Source organism: Lycorma delicatula, chromosome 6, assembly GCF_047948215.1.
Source record: "Lycorma delicatula isolate Av1 chromosome 6, ASM4794821v1, whole genome shotgun sequence".
In the NCBI taxonomy this organism is placed as follows: Eukaryota; Metazoa; Arthropoda; class Insecta; order Hemiptera; family Fulgoridae; genus Lycorma; species Lycorma delicatula.
The window spans coordinates 89,108,513-89,133,447 of record NC_134460.1 but is presented as its reverse complement, the minus strand read 5'-3'; the positions used below and the strand labels follow the sequence as shown (position 1 = coordinate 89,133,447).

At 29.3% G+C, this 24,935-nt stretch overlaps 1 protein-coding gene across 1 annotated transcript in view; it reads right to left on the bottom strand.

Moving 5' to 3' along the window:
- The window catches only part of tutl (immunoglobulin superfamily member turtle), a 569,464-nt gene that overhangs the window by 52,194 nt on the left and 492,335 nt on the right, over positions 1-24,935 (bottom strand). The window contains 2 exon segments of the mRNA XM_075368048.1: positions 4,117-4,197; positions 19,437-19,514. Of these exon segments, the coding sequence (XP_075224163.1) occupies positions 4,117-4,197; positions 19,437-19,514 (159 nt within the window).

Here is a 24,935-nt window from a genome sequence, read left to right as displayed (position 1 = left end):
TCAAATCATTCTTTTCCATTGGGTCACAGATATTAGCAAAAATCAATTCTCCTGGTTAGTAGTAGATTTTTCATTTCTTTCGCCAAAACTGAGTCAATGATGTTTACCAAGCATACATCCTTCATGAAATTCATTAATCACTTGTTTTGGTATTCTATGATTCTTCAAAAAAATCTGCACCTATCATTTATTTTGATGACAACATTTTTTTTGCAAACTTTATAGTGTGTCTCTAGCCTCAGAAATAGCATACGATTTTCTTGAAAAGTGACTTTCACTACTAACTGGTAAAGTTCATTTTCATAATGAGAAATAGCTACTGCAGCAATGGGTACTCCATTTCTACTCAGTATAATGGGAAATCATGGATATTCCATTATTTGAATTGATTGGTCTATTCCTTTTTGTCCAACCTTTTTACTGAGAACAGATTGCACATTCCATCTTGACAAGTTCATTCATCCCTTCAAAATATTGATCAGACCATCAAATGTTTTCACACTTATATGACCAGTACCAAGAACTTCTAATTTAACTTCTTGACAACCACTAGCCATTTCTTTTGGCATTTCAAAATTATCATTCCAGTCACAAAGATTTGTTACTTGGTGTCTGACATCACTATCAATGCACTAGGGCTCATCACAATTAGATTTTTCAGTGTCAACTGTAACAATTATGATTCATAAAATTATTATTATTATTAATTCATAAAATCATAGTCAACCATAAACTTGTACATAACTCTCTCAATATGTTTTTTTTTGTAATATTTCCTTCCATTAGATTTTAAGCAGATATCATGGCATAATCTTTATTTTCTTCACAGTTAGGATAAAGATTTGATCGATGAACCTTCTTTTTACATTTGAAACAAAGTATACCAATCTTACAATCATATGATAAATTATCCAACTTTTCCAAATGAGAAATATCGCTTTTGATCATTTTGTTTCAAAACTTTTGATGGAAAGACCTTTGTTGATTAACCTTCAATTTTCCTTGTTTTTTAATCTGGAATATTAGATTTTGATTTTAATATCATCACTGCAGTCACATGTTTCATCTCTATTTGTCAATTGAAGTTCATAATTCTGATATTTCTTTTATAATTTCATCCATGTTTTCCCTGCTTGAGGTAAGTCATGCCAAGTGACATAAATATAATCAAAATCTTTTGGTGGAGTTTGTAGCAATCAAGCACATAAATCATTTTCATCAACTGGATTACCAAGTAATGACATTTTTAGTGAAATCATCAAATTTCACTAAATGATTCTGTACACCACCTGCTGATTCCCATTAGATACTATGAAACTGATACCACAATAAATCTATATTTTCAGTAAAATGAACATCATAAACTTGAATCAACTTATTCCAGACATCTTTTGCAATATCAAAACAACATGTAGTACTGGGATCATGTTTAGAGATAAAATAAGACATTATCTGCTTCTGCATTTTCTATTTCTATGTATCAAGTTTTTTCATAATTTTCAGGTTCTACAGATATACCACCAATTAGATCAAAATCTGCATCACGTTCTAAAATAATTTTCATAACAATTTGATATTTTTTAGCTTCTCTATTTGATGCTTATCATCAATCATCATAACAAACATATCACTTATTAACCCCAAAAAATTAATGTACAACTAGCACAATAAAATAGAATTTTAACATCCACTTCATCTTCATCAAAATTCCATTTATCAAAAGAAACAACCATGCTCTGTTACCATGTTGGAATAAAACATTAATTAATTTTAATATATTTTTATTAATGAAGAAAAAACATAAAAAAACATCTAAAATTACAACATAACAATAGATCATCAACTTGAATGTATCATACGTATTGAATTACTAATCAATTGATAGTTATGTAACTAAAACTTTATTGTTTTAATGGTGTATAATTTAAAATAAATATATGAATATTTTACATATACCTATGACAAACTCTGTAAAAAGGTAAGCTTTTAAAAATTATTATAAAGTGATTATTAAACAATTTTGAGATGAAAGCATTCTGTACACCACCTGCTGATTCCCATTAGATACTATGAAACTGATACCACAATAAATCTATATATTCAGTAAAATGAACATCATAAACTTGAATCAACTTATTCCAGACATCTTTTGCAAGATGTCTGGAATTATTCCATTTATTCCTAAATTATGAAATTAACAAATTATTTTTTTCTTCCACTTCAAATAAATAATAACAGCTGACTTCTTGTGTTTTGACCTAATTTTATGATAATTTTATTACTGAAATTAATTTCTACATTACTGCAATAAAATTTTCAATGAATTTAATATTGTTTGTATTGTTTTATAACAGTAACTCTTGTCTAGTGTTATGGAGTGCAGGCTGAAGGCGAAACAAAATAAAACATTTCCAAAACATGTTTTCCCTTGTTTAATTTTTAGTGGATTATCTGGTATTTTGTCACTGATTATTGGTGTATTGGTATCTCAACAAAAGAAGTACTTAGCAGAAAATATGATTCATCATTTTGTTCCACAAATTTTACATGAAAATCATCTATCACATCACCATCTTGCTATATAAAAATTTAACTTTAATTCAAGATTATGACGAAAATTAAAACTTGAATAAAATATTATTTTTAGAGTTGTATTTATTTGCATCTATTTTTATTTTGCCTCACACTCAGTTTTGCAATATTAAGTCATTTACAGGGACTGTTCTAATGAAATGTTTAATGACTGTTCATTGTATTAGAAAAGTCGCTAGTTTTTTTTAATTTTCTTTATGAACAACTTAACAACTTTCATCTTTACTAACCTAAATCAAATGTGTTGAATAACTTAATATTTTACTTATTGAATGTATCATAGAATGACACTTTGTAGGCACTGTGACAAAGATAAGAAAATGCTAAAAATCCAGACAGGACTGTCTCCGGGGAAAAAATATATATATGTTTTTTTTCTCCAGAGACTGTATATATAAACACACTCAGACTCAGTGTTGAAAATCACTGCTTTAAATTGAAATGATTAGTTCAATATATGCACTTATCTAAATTTTGGGTTTTACACAGTCAAAATTCTTCATATAATTTAAATTATTAAAAAATCTTACATTAAATAATATGATACCGGGTTATATTTTTTTTATTTTGTTACAAGTTTACAAATTAGATTTGTTTAAAATACAACAAAAGTATTCAAATTAATTTTAAACATAAATAAAATTTTCTTTTAAAATAAACTGGGGAAATAGAAATCATATATAGGATTTTCCTAAACCAATTTTTTTTAATTCAAAGGGTATTACTATTTAATAATCAGAAAACATTCACTTAAAAAATGACTCCATCACAAATTGTGAAAAGGAAATTAATTTTAAGGAAATAATTTTAAGAAACATTAATTAGGCTTAGAAAAATGGAAATGATTGTTCCATTTCAAAGTAATAGATGCTAAAAGAGTAAAAATCAGTACGAAAACCTGTGAAGTACAGTAACTAAGGTTCATTTCACACACTCTTTAACTGGATTTAAGGAATCTGAATGAATAACAAAGATAAATTTTAAAATTGAATGCTTATTTCTGATCAAAATAAGAATTATTTGTTTTTTATTCAATGTCAAAAATTTTGGGAGATTGATTGTTACTTATTTTATTTGCTGAAAAATACTAGTTAAACATTGCAGTCAAATGAGAATGTAACAATGGAAACAAAATACTATATGAAAAAAACTGAAAAACTTAAAATGTTTCTCTCAAAGCTATAACAAATCCTATTCTCACTTTTTGAAATTAATTTTTAAGGATACACTGAAAAATTATCATCAACATAAGAAACAATGCAAACATGCACAATACATACAGTCAACAAATAAATAAATAAAAAGGATATAAAAAAATGCATAAATAAAGCAAGGAAATGCTCCTTTTACAGATAAAATGAAGATAGACATTTTAATAATAGTTTATTTTATTTTTTGATGGGTGATACTTATTGATAAAATTAACCAGTTAGATAAATACTACCACTAAATTAACACTAATTTAATTTTATTACTAATATTATTATTATCATATTAATAATGATAATAAGAAAAACAACCAACCTTTTGGTCTAAATATTGGGGGAATTAATGTAGCACCAGTGGAATCAGTAGGAAAAAGTACAACAGAATCATCATACACATCTGCAAAAACAAATTTTACATAATGCTAAAAAAAATAAACAAAAGCAACACATAAAACAGAAAAACAAATAAAAAAAGTGAATTAATAGGAAACATAACATTTAAAATCTTGACTGTAGATAACTGGAAGTACTAGAAATTGCAAAAACAAATAACATGCATTATAAAAATATAAATTTATAACATGGATGATGATCTATGCAGTTTATAAATTGCTTGTGATAAAAATAGTGTTCATAATACTTACAAATAAGTAATAGAATTCTATTTTCATAAAGAAGTAAAATAATGCTTGCTGAAACCTCTTTAATTAAAACATCTGAATTTTTGTTTCAATTTAAGACAAGAACAGTGTTCCTTCTTAGATTGTAACTTTTTCTGATTTTTATAAAAGTTACAATTTGAAGACTACAGAACCTTGGAAGCTAAAATTATGCATTTTTATTTAAAATGATGCGTAGATGTGCAGAATTATATAAAAAATAATTCTGTCTAGACAGAGTAACATTGTAGTACAAACTACATATTCATATAACTGCTACATGCTACCAATCTACCAATCTTATTCTCATTTACTACTAAATGGAATAATTTTTGATTAAAATAACTTTCTAAATAACACAAAATTTTATAACTTATTTTATACATATATGATGCTAACTTTATAATTTTCTATTAAAATATACATATATATATATATATATATATATATATATATATATATATATATATTTAATTTAATGAAGCTAAAATAGTAGTTCATATGTTTTTGTAAAAGTATCATGAGAAATAAATTAAATTAAATTATTTTTAATTAATTAATTTAATTCAATCTTATCCATTTTATATTTGAACTCTTTTTCAAGAGAAAACATAAAACTCCTCTCTGTGAAAATTAATCTTTTTAAAAAATCAGTTTAAAGAATGGAAAAAATTATTTCTTAGTGTTGTCTGAAAATAATTCTGGATTCAGCAATTAAAATTCAATAAATTATAAGAGGGATTAATGATTAGTAATTTTCTACCACATTACAAATATTTCACCTTGCTATTATAATGTGGATAAAAGTGTTGTTCTAAAATCAATTACTATGGACAGGAAGTCATTAGGAAAATGAAGATAACAACATTCATTTGATCAGTATAGTTTAATCATTCTGTCATTAAGATGTCATATTGAATCTACCTTTAGCTTCATCATGACAAGCTGGACTTCAAAGACTTATGAATTAAGTTACATATTCTTTCTTTATTTTTACAAATACTAAAATTTTTGAATTGGCATTTATTTAAAATTAAAACTGTTAGTTTTATTAATCTTCCTGAAGTCTCATTTACTTTAATGTAACTCTGTATCTCTTTTCAAAGACAACTTTAAAAATAACACTAATTTTTTTGTGTTATACGAAAACCCCTTGCAAAAACTTGGAAAAATTTAATCAGACCAAATTTTCAGTTCCCTGAATAAATGATAGCTTCAGCTTTAGCCATCAATGCAGACTGTATTGGTAACAGAAAATGTTAATCCTAAATATCTTTACATTTATAGTGAATTGATTTCATAATTAATGCATATTAATTAATTATAGTAATTACTTATAGCAAATTAGTTTCATAATTTCATAAGTAAAAATCACAATGACTAATCTTGTAGAACTATGCAAAGATTCTTGCCTCTGGATTAAAAAGAATGAAAAAAATTACAATAAAATGTAAATTTTAACTAAATATTTAGAAAAAAGGATACGACTATTAAAAATTCAGCGTAATTTCTGTTCTAGGTAAACATTACATCAATAATGTTCAATCAAAGTATAATGCTGTAAAGTTTCCCCTATCATGTTAACTACCATATTGTCTAGATAAAAAGAAATGAGTGTTCAAATATATAACAAAAGATGATGAGACCTGTAAAAAGTAAATATTATTAACTAAATAACAATTTAAAAGCTTATCTTTTGTCTTAACTAATGCAATATACTACAAAACTTACTGATGACATCTATCTGTGCTTTCTAGCTATTAGAATACACCAAGAAGGAAAAAAGGTTTAATATGAAAATCCAGCATCCAGCATCAGATATAATAAGAAAGAGCTCTGGATTATATATATCATATATATATATATATATATATATATATATATATATATATATTTCTATTTAGATAATATAATATCCAAAAATGCATAGGGATCTGTTCCTGAGCACTGAATACAGAAAACAGGACCCTTTTGATAAATTCAATTGCATGGAGACATTGTGCTATTCCTGTAAAAAACTGGCAGGTAAAAGATGCAAAAAATCCTTGAGTCACCTATTTTTTATAAGGTGTAATTAAGTACATAATTACAAAAAAAATTATAAATTTTAACAGTTCATGCGTTTAAAAGTATAAGACAAGTTTTTATTACAAAGTAGCTTATAAAATCATTTTTTTCATTTTAAATATATATACTTTTTTAATATTGATCTTTTCATTATTTTAAAACAATGTAACCAGGGTTTAACAAAAATAAAAATAGGCAAGTAAAATTTTCTAAAACTTGAGAATAAAAAACGCAAAGGGAATGAACATGTTTTACTTGCTTAATAATATTACAAATTTCTCATCACTTCAGTTTAATCCACAAAAAATTATTAAGCTAGCTTGTGGAAACACATTCACCTTGATTGATGTCCATATAGAACTCTAATGGCTGATAGTTAAAAAATAAACTGTGAAAGATGTGGTCGCTAAAGAAATAATTACATAAAATTAAATAAATCTAACTGAAGGAAATTTTTTGATAAAGAAGCTTTTAAAACAGCAATCATTATTTTTGATAATGTAACTTGTCCTCCTCTATGAATCATGAGACCTTGCCGTTGGTGAGGGGGCTTGAGTGCTCAGGGATGAGCACTCAGTAGCTGGACCGAAGGTGCAACCATATCGGAGAGGTATCTGTTGAGAGCCAGACTAAGTAATGATTCCTGTAAGAGGGCAGCAGCTCTTTCAGTAGTTGTTAGAGGCGTGAGTCATAATGACTTAAACGGCCATATCAACATCACTCAGTCCTCTGAGTACTGCGCAGCTGAAAGCAATGGAAAACTACAGCTACTTTTTTTTTCCAAGAAAATGTGGCTCTCTGCATTTTCATATAGCAATGATGGAGGCGCCTTCCTTGGTAAAATATTCTGGAGGTAAACTAGTCCACCGTTCGGATCTCCGGGTGGGGACTACTAAGGAAGGGGTCACCAGAAAATTAAAAAATAACATTCTACGAGTCGGAGCGTGGAAGTTAAAAGTTAGAAGTTTAAAAAAGGTTGGTAGGCTAGAAAATTTAAAAAGGGAAATGGATAGGATAAATGTGGATGTAGTAGGAATTAGTGAGGTTCGGTGGGAAGAGGAAGGCGATTTTTGGTCAGGTGATTTTAGAATAATTAACTCAGCTTCAAATAATGGGCAGGCAGGAGTAGATTCATAATGAACAAGAAGATAGGGAAGAGAGTAGAGTATTTCAAAACGCATAGCGATAGAATCATTGTAATAAGGATAAAATCAAAACCTAAACCGACAACGATTGTTAACGTCTATATGCCTACAAGCGCCCATGATGATGATGAGGTAGAGTGTATATACGAAGAGATTGATGAAGCAATTAAACACGTAAAAGGAGATGAAAATTTAATAATAGTTGGAGATTGGAATGCAAGCATTGGAAAAGGCAAGGAAGGAAATATAGTGGGAGAATACGGGCTGGGCAAAAGGAATGAAAGAGGGGACCAACTTATAGAGTTTTGCACGAAGTATAATTTAGTAATTGCCAACACCCAATTTAAAAATCATAATAGAAGAATATACACTTGGAAAAAGCCAGGCGATACTGCAAGGTATCAGATAGATTATATCATGGTTAAGCAAAGATTTAGAAATCAACTCGTTGACTGCAAAACTTACCCTGGGGCAGAGATTGATAGCGACCATAATTTGGTGATAATGAAATGTAGATTGGAGTTTAAAAACCTGAAGAAAAGGTGTCAGATGAATCGGTGGAATTTATAGAAGCTTGAGGAAGAGGAGGTAAAGAAGATTTTTGAGGAGGACTGAGTAAAAAAGATAAGGTAGAAAATGTAGAAGAAGAATAGGAGAATGTTAAAAAGGAAATTCTTAAATCAGCAGAAGCAAACTTAGGCGGAATAAAGAGAACTGGTAGAAAAGCTAGGGTTTCAGACGATATATTGCAGCTGATGGATGAACGTAGAAAATATAAGAATGCTAGTGATGAAGAAAGTAAAAGGAACTATCGGCAATTAAGAAATCCTATAAACAGGAAGTGGAAACTGGCGAAAGAAGAGTGGATTAAAGAAAAGTGTTCAGAAGTGGAAAGAGAAATGAACATTGGTAAAATAGATGGAGCATACAGGAAAGTTAAGGAAAATTTTGGGGTACATAAATTAAAATCTAATAATGTGTTAAACAAAGATGGTACACCAATATATAATACGAAAGGTAAAGTCGATAGATGGGTGGAATATATTGAAGAGTTATACCAAGGAAATGAATTAGAAAATGGTGTTATAGAGGAAGAAGAGGAAGTTGAGGAGGATGAAATGGGAGAAACAATACTGAGATCTGAATTTAAGAGAGCATTAAAAAATTTAAATGGTAGAAAGGCTCCTGGAATAGACGCAATACTTGTAGAATTACTGCGCAGTGCAGGTGAGGAAGCGATTGATAGATTATACAAACTGGTGTGTAATATTTATGAAAAAGGGGAATTTCCGTCAGACTTCAAAAAAAGTGTTATAGTCATGATACCAAAGAAAGCAGGGGCAGATAAATGTGAAGAATACAGAACAATTAGTTTAACTAGCCATGCATCAAAAATCTTAACTAGAATTCTGTACAGAAGAATTGAGAGGAGAGTGGAAGAAGTGTTAGGAGAAGACCAATTTAATTTCAGGAAAAGTATAGGAACAAGGGAAGCAATTTTAGCACTCAGATTAATAACAGAAGGAAGATTAAAGAAAAATAAATCAACATACTTGGCATTTATAGACCTAGAAAAGGCATTTGATAACGTAGATTGGAATAAAATTTTCAGCATTTTAAAAAAAATAGGGTTCTAATACACAGACAGAAGAACAATTGCTAACATTTACAGCAACCAAACAGCAACAGTAATAATTGAAGAACATAAGAAAGAAGCCGTAATAAGAAAGGGAGTCTGACAAGGATGTTCTCTATCCCTGTTACTTTTTAATCTTTACCTGGAACTAGTAGTTAATGATGTTAAAGAACAATTTAGATTCGGAGTAACAGTACAAGGTGAAAAGATAAAGATGCTACGATTTGCTGATGATATAGTAATTCTAGCCGAGATTAAAAAGGATTTAGAAGAAACAATGAACGGCATAGATGAAGTCCTACGCAAGAACTATGGAACTACGTAAGAACTGGAAATAAACAAGAACAAAACAAAAGTAATGAAATGTAGTAGAAATAACAAAGATGGACCACTGAATGTGAAAATAGGAGGAGAAAAGATTATGGAGGTAGAAGAATTTTGTTATTTGGGAAGTAGAATTAATAAAGATGGACGAAGCAGGAGCGATATAAAATGCCGAATAGCACAAGCAAAACGAGCCTTCAGTAAGAAATATAATTTGTTTATATGAAAAATTAATTTAAATGTCAGGAAAAGATTTTTGAAAGTATATGTTTGGAGTGTCGCTTTATATGGAAGTGAAACTTGGACAATCGGAGTATCTGAGAAGAAAAGATTAGAAGCTTTTGAAATGTGGTGCTATAGGAGAATGTTAAAAATCAGATGGGTGGATAAAGTAACAGATGAAGAGGTATTGCAGCAAATAGATGAGGAAAGAAGCATTTGGAAAAATATAGTTAAAAGAAGAGACAGACTTATAGGCCACATACTAAGGCATCCTGGAATAGTCGCTTTAATATTGGAAGGACAGGTAGAAGGAAAAAATTGTGTAGGCAGGCCATGTTTGGAATATATAAAACAAATTGTTAGGGATGTAGGATGTAGAGGGTATACTGAAATGAAACGACTAGCACTAGATAGGGAATCTTGGAGAGCTGCATCAAACCAGTCAAATGACTGAAGACAAAAAAAAATGTAACTTGTAAAATGTTTAACAAATTTTAATATTCATAGACAAACAAACAAAGAAATCTTCAACTCATCCTTTTTAAAATCTTTCTGTAGTTGATAAGCAGCAACTATACATTCCCTATAGACTACAATGATGTAAAAAGCCATCAGGAAGAAAATTATATGGACCTTTGTGTTATGTATTCATAGGCAATATTGTCAAAGTGGTTTTGCAAATAAATCTTTTTTAACATGGTAATACAATTTTTTTCTTTAAAGAGTAGTCAGATAAATTGTGCATTTGAAGTCTTTCAATTGTCTGATGAAGCCTGATTTAGGTCCCATAGATAGCTGCAATCCTTCATCAAATTACGTAATCATATATATCAAATTTAACTTTATTCTAAACTTTCAGTTTTTTACTATACATATATTTTTTTAATATTTGTTTGATGTTTATAGAATTGTATACCAACTGAAGATGTGGGATCCTATGAAATCATTTTTAGTATTTGTTTATTATCTTTTACTTGCTTTGGTGGTTAGGTTTTCAATATATATATATATATATATATATATATATATATATATATATATATACACACGTACAGAGTGTATGATGAAGTTCTCCTGGGTCTTTCATAATCTATTCTACTCATGAAAATAATGGAAAAAATTCATATAAATATTGACCTAAAATGCTTCGTTTGTGAGTTATGATTAGTGAAAGATTTCACTGTGATTTCAGTTACCCAAGTGAAATGAGGTCATACTGAAATTTTTAAGATATTAATTAAGTAGTAGTAATATTACTGATTTCTTATGGTTTTTGATCTGAAAAATCGAATAAAATGGGTCTCAGAACAATAGCTCCAGTAGTTTTTGAGAAATCTGAAGTAAAACCAATAAATTAATGTAAAAAACCCTGTTTTTTTTGTTTGACACACAACAATTTTGTTACATGGATAATAAACACACAAATGCTTTAAAAATAACTTGTAGGGTATTTAATTCTGAACAAAATGGTAAAAAAAATCAGCCAAATAAAACAAGTAAAAGTTAGAATTTTATTTAGAAACTATGAACCAGACCAAAGTGCATTATACGTACCAGTTTACAGTAAATGTTCAAAAATGAGTCCGTCATTTCCAACAAATTTCTTGGCACATTTTAGACATTTCTGTAATCGTTTTGTTCTCTTTTTAGTTCCTCATGGGTGTCCTTAAGTTGCTCAGCTGCATCCATAATGCAGACAATTAATTCCTCAAGAGAATGTATCTTATTTTTTTTACAATATTTTCCCTCCATCCCAGGATCCAAAATCTAAAGCTGTTAGATCAGGTGGTCTGGGTGGTCAGGAAAGTGGACCTCCACAACCAAGTCATTTCTCAGGGAAATTATAATTAAAGTGAATGCAACGGCACAAGAATAGTGGGGAGGCACGCCATCGTGCTGAAAGTACACATTACATCTCGGCGCCAGGAACATCTTCAAGCAGCTGTGGAAATTCTTCTTGAAGAAATTGCAAGTAGACTTCAGCATTTAAGCGGCTATGTACTGTGAAAGGTCTAAACAGCTGATTGTGAAGAAGGCCGTACCATACATTAGTGCTAATTGAGTATTAAAAATTGTCTTCTACCGTTTCATAAGGATTTACTTCTACCCATGTATGCTCATTGCGCAAGTTGTTGACCCCATCTCGAGTGAGATTTGCCTTGTCGGTAAACAAAACATACTTGTAGAGTTGTCAATTTGTATTCCATCAATTGCAGAACTCCAAGTGAAGCGGACCATCTCCTGGATGTAACTGTTGAACTGGCTGTTTATGATAAGCATAAAAATTGTTTTGTTTAAGTGTCCTCCAATCATCGAATGCGAAACTTCGATCCGCTTAAAAAGTTGTTGTATATTGATGCCTGGACTGCTCTGTACTACATCGGCAATAATTTCATTAATTACGGCTGGGCAGATCGTTTGTAGCTGGTATAAATACTAGGTAGTGAACCTATTTCCCGAAGATTGTGAAAAGTCACGCTAATTGTTTTGGCATCTAGAATCCTGCAATTCGAAAAACATATTTCATATTCTACTGCAGCAGCTGCAGCATTACTATTACAAACAACCAATATGAATACCATATAAATAAATACCAGCGTATTCCTCTGTTCAATCAAGTACATTATTAATTCAATAGCAATCTGATCACGTTCAAACTGAAATTCACAGAAAACCTTCACTAACGACAGCACAGTACCAATATATGAGGTCTGTAATTAAAGTAATGAGACTGGTTTTTTTGGCATCCAAAGTGGCAGCACTGTAAAGTTACTAGTAAACATATGATTATACGAACAGCTGATTTATATTAAGTATTAATATTTTTAGTCTATTGTTGCCACATGAGATGTAAATAAACTTTTCGTGAAACGAGTTTTTGTTGAGCGTTACAAAAATGAGAGATACTAATTAGGAGCAACGTTGTGCAATTAAGTTTGCTGTTAAACTCGATGAGAATGCTACTGAAACTTTTTCAAAATTGAAAAGGCCATATGGAGATGATGCTCTGTCACGAGCCCAAGATTTTAGGTGGTTTAAAGCAATTTTAGGTGGCCAGGAATCAGTTGCGGACGATCCACGCTCTGGAAGACAATGACAAAAAGTGACGACAATATTGAGTGAATCAGAGACTTGATACAGGACGACGGCGATTAACTGTCAGAATGATTGCAGAACAATTGAATTTGAACAATACCACAGTCCATCAAATATTGACGAACGAATTGGATGTGAAAAAAAGTTTGTGACAAAATTGGCGCCAAAAAACCTCACTGTTGAACAGAAAAACAACAGGGTGGAAAAACAGGTGATCTTCTAGGGTGAATTGAAACATACTGATTTTAAAAAAAATGTTATTACTGGTGATGAATCTTGGATATTTGAGTACGACCCAGAAACAAAACGTCTGAGCAAGGAGTAGCACACTTCAAACGCATCAAAAAAGCAAAATGAGTAAATCAAAACCAAGCTAATTTGTTTTTTCAATAGTAATGTCATTGTCCATAAGGAGTTTTTGCCTACAGGATAGATTGTAAATCAATATGTTTACCGAGAAATTCTTGAAAGACTGCGGAAAAGAGTTGCCCGCATGAGACCAGCTATCAAAGACAACTGGATGCTGCATCATGACAATGCACCTTGTCACACTGCACTGTCAATTAATGAGTTTTTGGCAAAGAAAAACATTCTTGTAGTTCCTCAACCACCTTATTCACCTGACTTAGTCCCTGTGACTTTTTCCTGTTCCAACTTTAAAAAACACCTCAAAGGACACCATTTTGGAACAGTAGAAAACATTTTAAAAAATGTAACCGACCATCTGAAGGATGTTCTGGTTTCTGAGTTCCAACACTGCCATGAAGAGTGGGAAAACTGTTTGAAGTGTTGTGTGACTTCCCAAGGGAATTATTTTCGAAGGTGATTAAGTCCATATGTAACTGGATTGTAAATAAAAAGTTTTTCTGAACCAGTTTCATTACTTTATTTACAGATCTCGTACTTAATGTACCTTACAGAGTAATTTAAACATTAATATAGTATTGAGCACTGTTGGCTTTGTTATTTTATTGTCAACTTTGAAACTATAATTTTTCAGTTAATTTATTGTATTTTTGTCATCAGTAAACAAAATTATTATCTAAGTTTTTTACTTTATTTATTTTTATTTTATGTGTAAGTTCCAGTTTTTTTTAGAATTTTTAACAGTAATTTCTAAATAAAATTCAAATTTGTTTAATGTTTCTTTGTTTTCATCTTACACTATTTTGTTCAGAATTAAATTCTCTACAAATTTTGTTTTAAAGTTTTACATATGTATTACTCATTTAACCAAGTTATTGTACATCATACATAAACATTAAAAGGTTTAGACCTATTTTATTCGATTTTCAGGTCAAAAACCAAAAATATCATTATTTCTGCTCCTTAATTAACGTCCTAAAAATTTCAGTATGGCCTCATTTCACGTTGTAGTTGAAATCCGAATGAAATCTTTCACTAACCGTAATTTGCAAATGAAGCATTTTAAAACATTTGTTTTTAATAACCTTTTCCATTATTTTCATGATTTAGAATAGGTTATGAAAGTCCCAGGAGAATTTTGTGATACACTCTTTATATATGTATGTATGTACGTATATATATATATATTTACTAAACATTTATATACATCACCCAGGTGCTAATGTGTATCATAGGTCGGTTGGGCCAATATGTGTTAATAATACCATACTACAGATATAGCAGCAAGAAAGTTAATGATGAAATTTAATCAGCGTACTTAGGTCTTATCTGCTGAGTTATAGCGATCTTGTTAATGACTGGTGTTGCTCTTCTCATTCATGGTGTCAGCTAGTATAATTATTGTCATTTATTTGAATAAGGCAGATATATATTTAAGTTCGGTTGAAAAATGTGTTAAATTTGAATTGTATCTGTTCATTTAATATATCATTGTTATATGTTTTTATACAGTTTTGTGTTTAAGTATGCTTTAAGCATGCTTTTAAGTATTAGTTGTAAATTTGTTTGAGCTAGTGCACTGCTTGGTGAAAGTAGAACACTGTGGAGTCAAAGGAGTTAAGTTTATACAGAGCTTTTCATAATGTCCTTCGGAGTTTCGAAAATTCATTAACAAAATACTATTTCACTCATAAGAATAAAACAAGTACTGTACGAAAGAGTACTTCAAATGGTTTTTTTCTACATATACTAGGCAGTTAGTAAACCATTTGCTCGCTAAAGGTCGACAGTAGAGAAAATGGCTGCCACGGGAAGCGAGAAGTCGTTTAGTGATAGAATTTCACTTGTCAAAGTCAATAACTTCTGTGCAACGTGCATTTCGGTTGAAATTTCATAAGGAGCCACCAAGTGACAATTCAATTTGTGCATGGTATAAACAATTCAGTGAAACTGGTTCCTTGTGCAAGCGAAAATCAACTGGTCGTCCATCAACCTCAGAAATCAATGTCGAACATGTGAGTGCAAGTTTCCTTTGCAGTCCGCCAAAATCGACTGCGGCTGCAGGCAGAGAATTAGGAATTCCAAAAACAACAGTGTGGAGAGTTCTCCATAAACGTTTATTATGCAAACCGACCCATCTTTAATTAATCCAGCGTCTTTCTGAAATAAAACACGTAGGCTCAATTTTTGTTTAGAGTTACAGGAAAAGATGTTGTTAGATGATAGTAGTCTAAACAAGATAATTTTCAGCAATGAAGCTACTTTCCATATTAACGGCAAAGTAAACCATCATAACGTGCGAGTTTGGGGAACTGAAAACCCACATGCTAATGTGGAACACATTCGGGATTCTCCGAAAGTAAATGTTTTTTGTGCGATCTCTCGTGAGGCAGTGTATGGGCCGTTCTTTTTTATGGAAATGACAGTAACCGGCATGATATACTTGGATATGTTACAATTATGGCTTATGCCTTAGCTACTCAACGACTTCATTTTTCAGCAAGATGGTTGTCCTGCCCATTTTCATAACGAGGTTCGACAGAACCTTAACACAACATTACCTCGGTGCTGGATAGGACATGCGTCTGAAGAAGACCAACACATTATGCTGTGGCCACCAAGATCACCAGACCTCATGCCATGTGATTTCTTTCTCTGGGGTTACGTGAAAGATAAGGTGTTTATCCCACCAATGCCGCACGATATCGCTGAGCTAAAGGATCGCATAATCAATGCAATCAACTATCGAAAATGACATGTTAGAACGAGTTTGGCAAGAGCTAGACTTTCATGTTGATGTGTGACGTGTCACCAGAGGAGCACATATTGAGCATTTATAGATTTTAACAAAATCTGTTTGAGTCCCTGCATCACCTCGTACAACTTTCATTTAGGTAAGTGAAATACTTTTTTTTGTACTGAATTTTTGTAACTCCTAATAACATTATGAAACGCTCTGTATATTTCTAGGGATTCTGATAGTTTGATGGTTGTGTTCTGCATGTAACGATTTGTTTTTTTTTTTTTTTAAATTTAAATACACAACAGCATTATTCCAAATGAACCAACATTATTCAAATCCAGCACACTTTTTAACTATAACTCAAATGTCTAATTAAACAAATCACCAGAAAGAAAAAGCTGGTGAGAACAACAACCACTGAAGATGGTTGCAAGGATAACTCAAAATGTTAACTTGAATTAACTGTTACAAAATTTTATAGTTGTAAATAATTTTCATTGCTGAGAATTAAAGACAAAAACATAGCTAATTCTCATTGATAGTAATACACAAAATAATAAATACATATTATATTTTATCATTCACCAAGATCACCAGACCTCATGCCATGTGATTTCTTTCTCTGGGGTTACGTGAAAGATAAGGTGTTTATCCCACCAATGCCGCACGATATCGCTGAGCTAAAGGATCGCATAATCAATGCAATCAACTATCGAAAATGACATGTTAGAACGAGTTTGGCAAGAGCTAGACTTTCATGTTGATGTGTGACGTGTCACCAGAGGAGCACATATTGAGCATTTATAGATTTTAACAAAATCTGTTTGAGTCCCTGCATCACCTCGTACAACTTTCATTTAGGTAAGTGAAATACTTTTTTTTGTACTGAATTTTTGTAACTCCTAATAACATTATGAAACGCTCTGTATATTTCTAGGGATTCTGATAGTTTGATGGTTGTGTTCTGCATGTAACGATTTGTTTTTTTTTTTTTTTAAATTTAAATACACAACAGCATTATTCCAAATGAACCAACATTATTCAAATCCAGCACACTTTTTAACTATAACTCAAATGTCTAATTAAACAAATCACCAGAAAGAAAAAGCTGGTGAGAACAACAACCACTGAAGATGGTTGCAAGGATAACTCAAAATGTTAACTTGAATTAACTGTTACAAAATTTTATAGTTGTAAATAATTTTCATTGCTGAGAATTAAAGACAAAAACATAGCTAATTCTCATTGATAGTAATACACAAAATAATAAATACATATTATATTTTATCATTCTGGAAAAGAAATCAACTATTATAAACAGTTATTGTATGATCCTGTACTATCTGCCAAGGCAAGCGTACAGATTTTTGTGCTTGCTGTACAATTAAATTGCTTTGAGATATCTTGTGGATTTCATTCAGCATTAAGGTCATTACTAGTATCTATCCTTATATTATGATACTATTTTTAAGTCTGTTATAGAGAATTATATTTTTATACATGTATATCTTTAGCAAAAAATATGTGCCTATTTTTTTTATATTATTTATATTATAACATTTCATTAAGTCTAGTGCCGTGATGGGGCATAAGCCCATATATATATATATTTTTTTACTATTTGGTGTTTTTAATGTGACAGTCAGGTTAAACATTTCACCTCCCACTTGTATGAATCTGAAATTCCATAAAGAAAAATAAAACTGAAAATGTATCAGTCTTAGGTAAAAACTGAATCAGTAAAAGTACAAAGTGGAATCGGAGGTTAGGTTGTTGTGCACCATTTTCCCATGACAAGGAGTTACAGCTTCTGATTTTTTTAAGCATGCTATGATGGTAATCTTAAAAGATGTATACACTGTAATTTATCACAAAAGTAGCATCATTACTTTTTTCATTCACAATATTATCTGATAACTCTTCCACTTTTCTTTGGACCAATGAATGTCCTAGCCTTAAGAGAAAGTAGGGTTTTGCACAACTATCATTTTTGTGTTCTGATGAATGTTGGAAATTTGAAAAATATTATGTAAATAAAATATAATTGCTTATTTTTTAAGAGCTGATCATGTTGCATTTTCATAAAATTATTATTGTTAAAGTCAGAAAAATCTCCTACTCGCAGTAATTAATAATTTTCTATAATGAAAACCACTGCTTGAATTACTATTAATTGTTTTTATATACAAACATTTTTGGTTAATTTTTTAAAATAAATTATCTTTTTACATAGAATTAATTAATTTATTCATGTTGATATACAATTATAAAATATACATTTTTTTCCAATAAACTTCTCAGAAAACATTTTTTTAATGATATTTTTGCATTTTATATAAAACTAAAAAGAAAGAAAATATTTTAATTTATGTTTATCTGATTACACATCATGTAGTAGAACTGATTTCAACAAAGCTAGCATGAGTTACAAAAATCAATATTTCCTAATTTCTTGCTCATGGTAGGATATTGAAAAAAAGACACATAAAAATATAAATTTCTGAACTACTTCTGTAGGAAACATTTTTGAAATCTTGGAAGTGGGTCAGGCAACCCCTCCTCTATATTTTTTTAAAATGATTTATATGCTCAGAATTAAAAAGAAAAAAAAAAAATATATATATATATATATATATACATTATTTTTGTATAAGGGCTTTGTCATAAGATTTTTATTTCATGAAGAACTTTCCCAAAAATATACTTTTTAAATTTAAATGGTAGCTCTTAAACACCAAACAAAATTTGTGATTTATATTTCAAGAAGGGCTTTCTAAAAAATTTCAAGGAACAGAATTTAAAAAAGAAAATACATTTAAAAACGCCTTTCAGGATTTTCAATGAAAATGACTTTAAAACACCTTTCTAAGGTTGATTAGAAAAAAAAATGAAAAGGTTAATGTTACTTATACATTTAAAATATGATATAATTTCTTAGTGGAATTGGAGTGATTTAAGTAAATTATTTACAAGTGATTTTAATATTTACGTAATAAAATTATTGGAGATCAATTAAATGTACATGAATATTTAAATAAATAAATTTAAATATACATACATTTTTAATTTTTAATTGTATAAGCAGAAGTAGTACTCTTTCTTTTAATAAACCAATTGTTATTAGTGATTTATATTTAAGTAAGTTGTTTTTGTATAAAGAGAAATGATAAAGAAATAAATGAAGGAGCATTTCCTGAAAAATGAAAGTGCAGTATGAAGTAATAAGAAATGAGTATTCATGCTATATACATGCCAAAATTAGCAATTTTAAATACAACACACAATAACAGAGGTAATTACAAGGCAATAAACAAAAACATGCATACATTACTGCAAACAATCTAAAAGTGTATTTACAAGATATAATCAGTGACTTACCATCAGGAGGATTGAAAGGATTAGTATCTTCTTTGGCAGTTGGCTGTGCTACATTGTCCCTGATAACCTGACCATGGTCTAAAGGAGAGAAATCATATCCAGAACTCAGATACAAGTAGCTACACGTAACCATATAATTCAGTCAACATACACACAAACACACCCAACTATTCAAAATTTCCTCTTTTAAAATGTTTATTAAACTGCAGAAGATAGAGCTTTACCACACCTGACATAAAGTGATTTTTTTTAACAAAGTTTATTATTTTCAGTAATAAAAAAATTAATTAGCAATGGTTCAAGAATTTAAAAAAATGTGTAGGATAAAATTGTATTAAACATATAATGTTCAGTATTTTATGTTGAAAACTAATTTGTTAAAGCAATTTTTTAATAAATAACTGAAAAAAAATTAAAATTAGGAGAAATTGCATCTTCACAATATGTAATAATAAACATTTATTTTAAAATGCTCTTTGGCATAACAAAACAATCACCGATATGAAACGCAAATTAAAAATCATTTTCAATTACATGTTAAAGATAATTTTTACTGCTTACACATTACAGATACTAATTTTTACTACTTTTCTTTTACAAGAGATAAACAAATCAATGAACATGTAATTAATAATTATATAACAGAAAATTCAAAATATTACAATATATCATGTTTATTTAAATAAAGATTTTTAGAAATTAATTATATTTAAATAGCTACTATTGAGGGTGGGAAAATTATTAATTTTTACTTATGAGTTTATGCGTTTTTTCAATTAATTTTTGAAGTTTCATATGAAAATGTTTTGAATATAAGAATGAAATTGATGGCTAAACCTCATTAACAATTTGCTTATGCTTTATTCTACACTTTTTATAAAAGTATCAGCAAAGTCATTCAACTGACAACAAAATGACTGGATGAGTGAAGATAATGAAGAAAGTTTAAAGGTTTAGGCTAATAATTCAAAAGTTTCATTCAGAAAGGATGATCTCATTTTAAAATGAGACTCATACTCTTTACTGGACTAGCTATGTATTTTTCACTGAAACAAAGTGAAGTCAATTTTTGCATTACATACATAAAGAATAAAATATGGAAATAAAAGTGAAGAATGATAAAATAAAAGTAAGCGTTATTTGTTCATATATCCTACTGTACTGTAATTTGAAAGGGAATTCTTTTTTATTTGACCAGACTCATGAGATGTCTATAAAAACAGTATAATATTATTGATTAATAAACAGAAGTAGTTGTTGATCCAGAAATTTTAACTCAAAAATATAAAAAAGTTTAGAAACTCGTATTGCTTGTAGTGTCTTTCAAAAACAAAGTTTTTACATTATAATTCTGTAATAATAACAATAACTCAATTTATATGCTTACACAATTTTTATTTTATGTCAGGTAAGGTTTGAAACTATTACAAAGTGTGCAAAAGAAGAAAAATTACCACCCAGTCATACAATGAAAACAGGCCAACTTTTTTGTTATATAAAACATATTCTATACTACATTTTGTTAAGCATGTAGAAAAAACAACTACATAAACAGTTGTTTCAAATAATACATTCGGTGCAACTGAAATGTCACATTATTTTAGTATTACATGTAGTAAATTACATTAAAGATTATTATTATTATTATTATTATAAATAAACTGTTTTTATATTTCTAAATGAAATGACATAAATAGTCTAACAAAATATTGGCTGAATAATAATCTGCTCACAATAAACTTAAAAGAAATAACAATTCTGTTGTACAAAAAGCGCATACTGCTCATACTTGAAAACTGAAGGCTGCATTATAAATATTTACTCATTATGAAATCAGCATCTGATACTTTCTGTTTTTCTGTAATTTTTTCCCAATAGATACAATGATTGTAATTCTAAATGATTCTATACAGATAAAAATTGTACATGATAAAAACTGTAGCAATAATTTTGTATCTTCTTGTTACCTTGTTATATGAAAGATCAACGTGTATGTAAATTTCTTGACATTTAGCAACTAAGTAAAAGTACTGATTTTGTAGGAGATGGTGACAAAAGTTAATACATTATTTCTTAACTTGTATTTATCTGCAAGGTGCAATCAATAGTTTACCCTTTGAATACCAGCTCCATTGAAATTAGATCTAGTACAGAGTGAGTCATGGGACTTTGATGATTTTAAAAATGAAATAAATAATACAAGATACAGTTGACCCAAGTATGTTTTCATCTGCAATTACAGCATTTATAATGCCACTTATTGGTGTAACCATATTTTTTAAATAATTTATCAGCAAAATGTACTCTTCCATTTTCTACATGTTGTTGTAGTCTGTCCTACAGATTTCATATTGCTGCTTACACCATATTGTAGGATTGCTCTGATTTTTTCCTATGTGAAGGCCTTGAATTCATTAATGCGATTAGGTCTGCTGATGAACACTCTAGGCTTTAGATATCCCAAAAGAAAGATGCGTACTAACAGGACTGGAAAATCGTGTCAGACATTCAACATTTCCTCCTTCTATGAAAATTCTAGCACTCTGGGATATGGCTCCACCCTGCTCGAACCACAACATATTCAAGTCGATGCAATGTTGAAGCAGGTCATGAGCAAGAAAATCTTCGAACACTGTTGCATACTATTCAGAAATGACTGTCACCATGTGTTCTTACTCTAGAAATCAGGGCCTATGATTCCAAAACTTCCCAGAACATAACGTATGAACTTTGAAGAGGATGCATATGATACTGCTTAGGAATCATATCAGACCAGAAAAAAATATTTTGTTTGTTCACTGTGCCTGACAAATGGAAGTACACTTTGTCACCTCATTTGTTTTGTTACACTCACTTATATTTTGCACCACCATCATTTTGTTCAGATGAAAGTTCAAATCCTTGTGTAGAATTCTTTTGAGATTGCTATGGGATAAATGAAGGGGTGCAGCATGTTTTCTGGTTAAGCATAGAAGACTCCTCATCACTGTCTGCCTGCATCTGTAAATATCTGAGGGCATTTTCACAGAATGCCCAGGACCTGTTGGTTTGTTTTTCATTGCAGAAGCAGTAATTTGTAAATTTGTTATTTGCAATTTTCTCGAACTGCAATTAGGAACAGCACCATGACAAGAAATATTAAAATACTGATGGAATAATAGCTGCATGATAATTCAGCTTTAATCATAACCAAATCACTATTTAAAAAAAGAAATATTTCCACTGCGAACGCATAATGTACAGTAGTTTACTGCTCCATTGTTACAGAAATAGCAACTGGTATGCAAGATAAAAGCATTTCAATTCCTGCCTGCACATTAGGTTGCCATCTTATTTTGTTTTAAAAATCATCAGGTTACCATGACTCACCATGAGGCAGATCTGCAACTGCTAGGTCTGATGAGATCTAATTGTAACCATTTAGATAACTGTAACCATTTTTATAATCAGCTGTAATTTCTTAATGTACTACCAGGCTATCAACATGTAACGCCAATCTATCATTCTAACATTTTCTGGTTATTTTTTATTCAGGTAAAAATAACCATATCAATAGTTTTATATCTAGCTTGCTGTAACTTTGATTACATTTAGAGTGCAGTAGACAAACATGTTCATTGACATAGTTAAAAGATGATAAACTTAACTACAGTTAAGTGTTAAAGGATATTAAATCCTTTAATATTTTAAATAAACTTATCTCTCTCACTCTACAATTTCTGTTTGATGAAGTGGTAAATTTATTAGAAATCATCTTTAATCAAAAGTCTGTTAAGTAATATATTTTTTCTACAACAAAATTTCTATCATATGTATCATTTGGTGAATAAAATATCAATTTTTTAATTAAAAGGCTTTTCCCAAGCTCAAAACCATAAAAATCAAGAAGAGATAGTTCTTTTAGTCTTGCTGAAATTAATTTTTAAAACTGTTATGGATTATATAGATTTTAGTCTAGGCAGGGTTAGCATAATTCCTATTTCAAATTTAGAAGAAAAGAGTTGCCATACATATTTTGAGATGTCTGTCAGTTGGGCTAATATAACAAAGTAAAATCTATTCAAATGTACATTATTATATTCTCTTGAATAAATGTATAATTACTGGTTAAAATGTGATATATTTATACATTTCCCAGACCAAAATGTAAACAAGATGTTTTATAAATTATTTAATACAAAAAAAACGTTCAATCTATTTTCCAAGCTATTCTAGTTACAATATGAATAAGTAGATTAAGTTATAACAAAAATAAAAATTTTTGTTCTACTATTAACTGAAATATATATATGCGTCTCATAATAATCATAGAACAAATAATTATTCAGCCACACTTTAAGTAACAAAGTTCTTAGATTAATTCATAAACTGGTTGTTTTAATGACATATTTTTCATACTGTCTTATTTCTATTTTTGTAGTTAATTAAATTATTACAAAATAACAGTTATCATTAATAATAGTAACAACACAGATACATGTTAATGATTTTTACCAGTGTAAATCATAAGCAAATGATAACTGCTGAAATTGAAAAAGTAATAGATAAAATTGATTAAAACATTCTAATAGCCTTAATATCATATAATTAAATAAAAATTAATAATGATATATAATAATATATATACCTATATCAAAAAATTAATAAATAATAAAAATAGATCAACTAATTAGGAAGCAGAGAATTACAGAAGAAAAATACCAAAAAGGCCATAATAAAAAAAAAACAATTTTTTTTTATAAAAGCGAGTCATAAAGTAGACAGAAAGCTAAAAAGCTTCTTTCAATAATTAATTAATATGTTCCTAAAGTCAGTTAAGTATTAATAAATTATACAGTGCAACCAGAAACCAAGAGGTGTAAAAAATAATAATTATAATATACCACACCATATGTGCAGTGTGCTTAGTTTATTCAACAGTGTTTTGAATAAAGTGCAACAATAAATATTCAATAATTCTTACATATTTTTGTCAATATACAACATAGTACACAAATTTATTTTACAACTAAAATCAAAGGTGAAATCTAAAGGCATAATAAATAATTACTGTTTTATTATTTTAGCAAATCTTTTTTCTAAAATACCAGCAGGAGATTAAAAAGATTTATTTCAGAATGTATATATATATATATATATATATATATATATATATATGAGTGTATGTGTGTGTGTTTGTGCATGCACACATATGTATATATAAATGTAAGTTCATAAAGTTGTATTATTTTTTTAGTTTTAAAAATTAGCAGTAATTTTTTTGACTGAATGCAAATAAAACGCAATTTAAGGAAATCAAAACAATATTCTGATGGAAAAGATTTTTCTGAGTAAATGTTACATATGTGTTATTTCTAAATAAATGTGACTAACTGAAATTTATTCAACAAGTAAAACCTGATTTGTTTTGATGCTTTATATTTTACGTTAAAAAAATTTATAATTTATTTCTAAATTGGTACTAGAACATGCAAGTCCAGGGGTCTGCCCAAATATTAA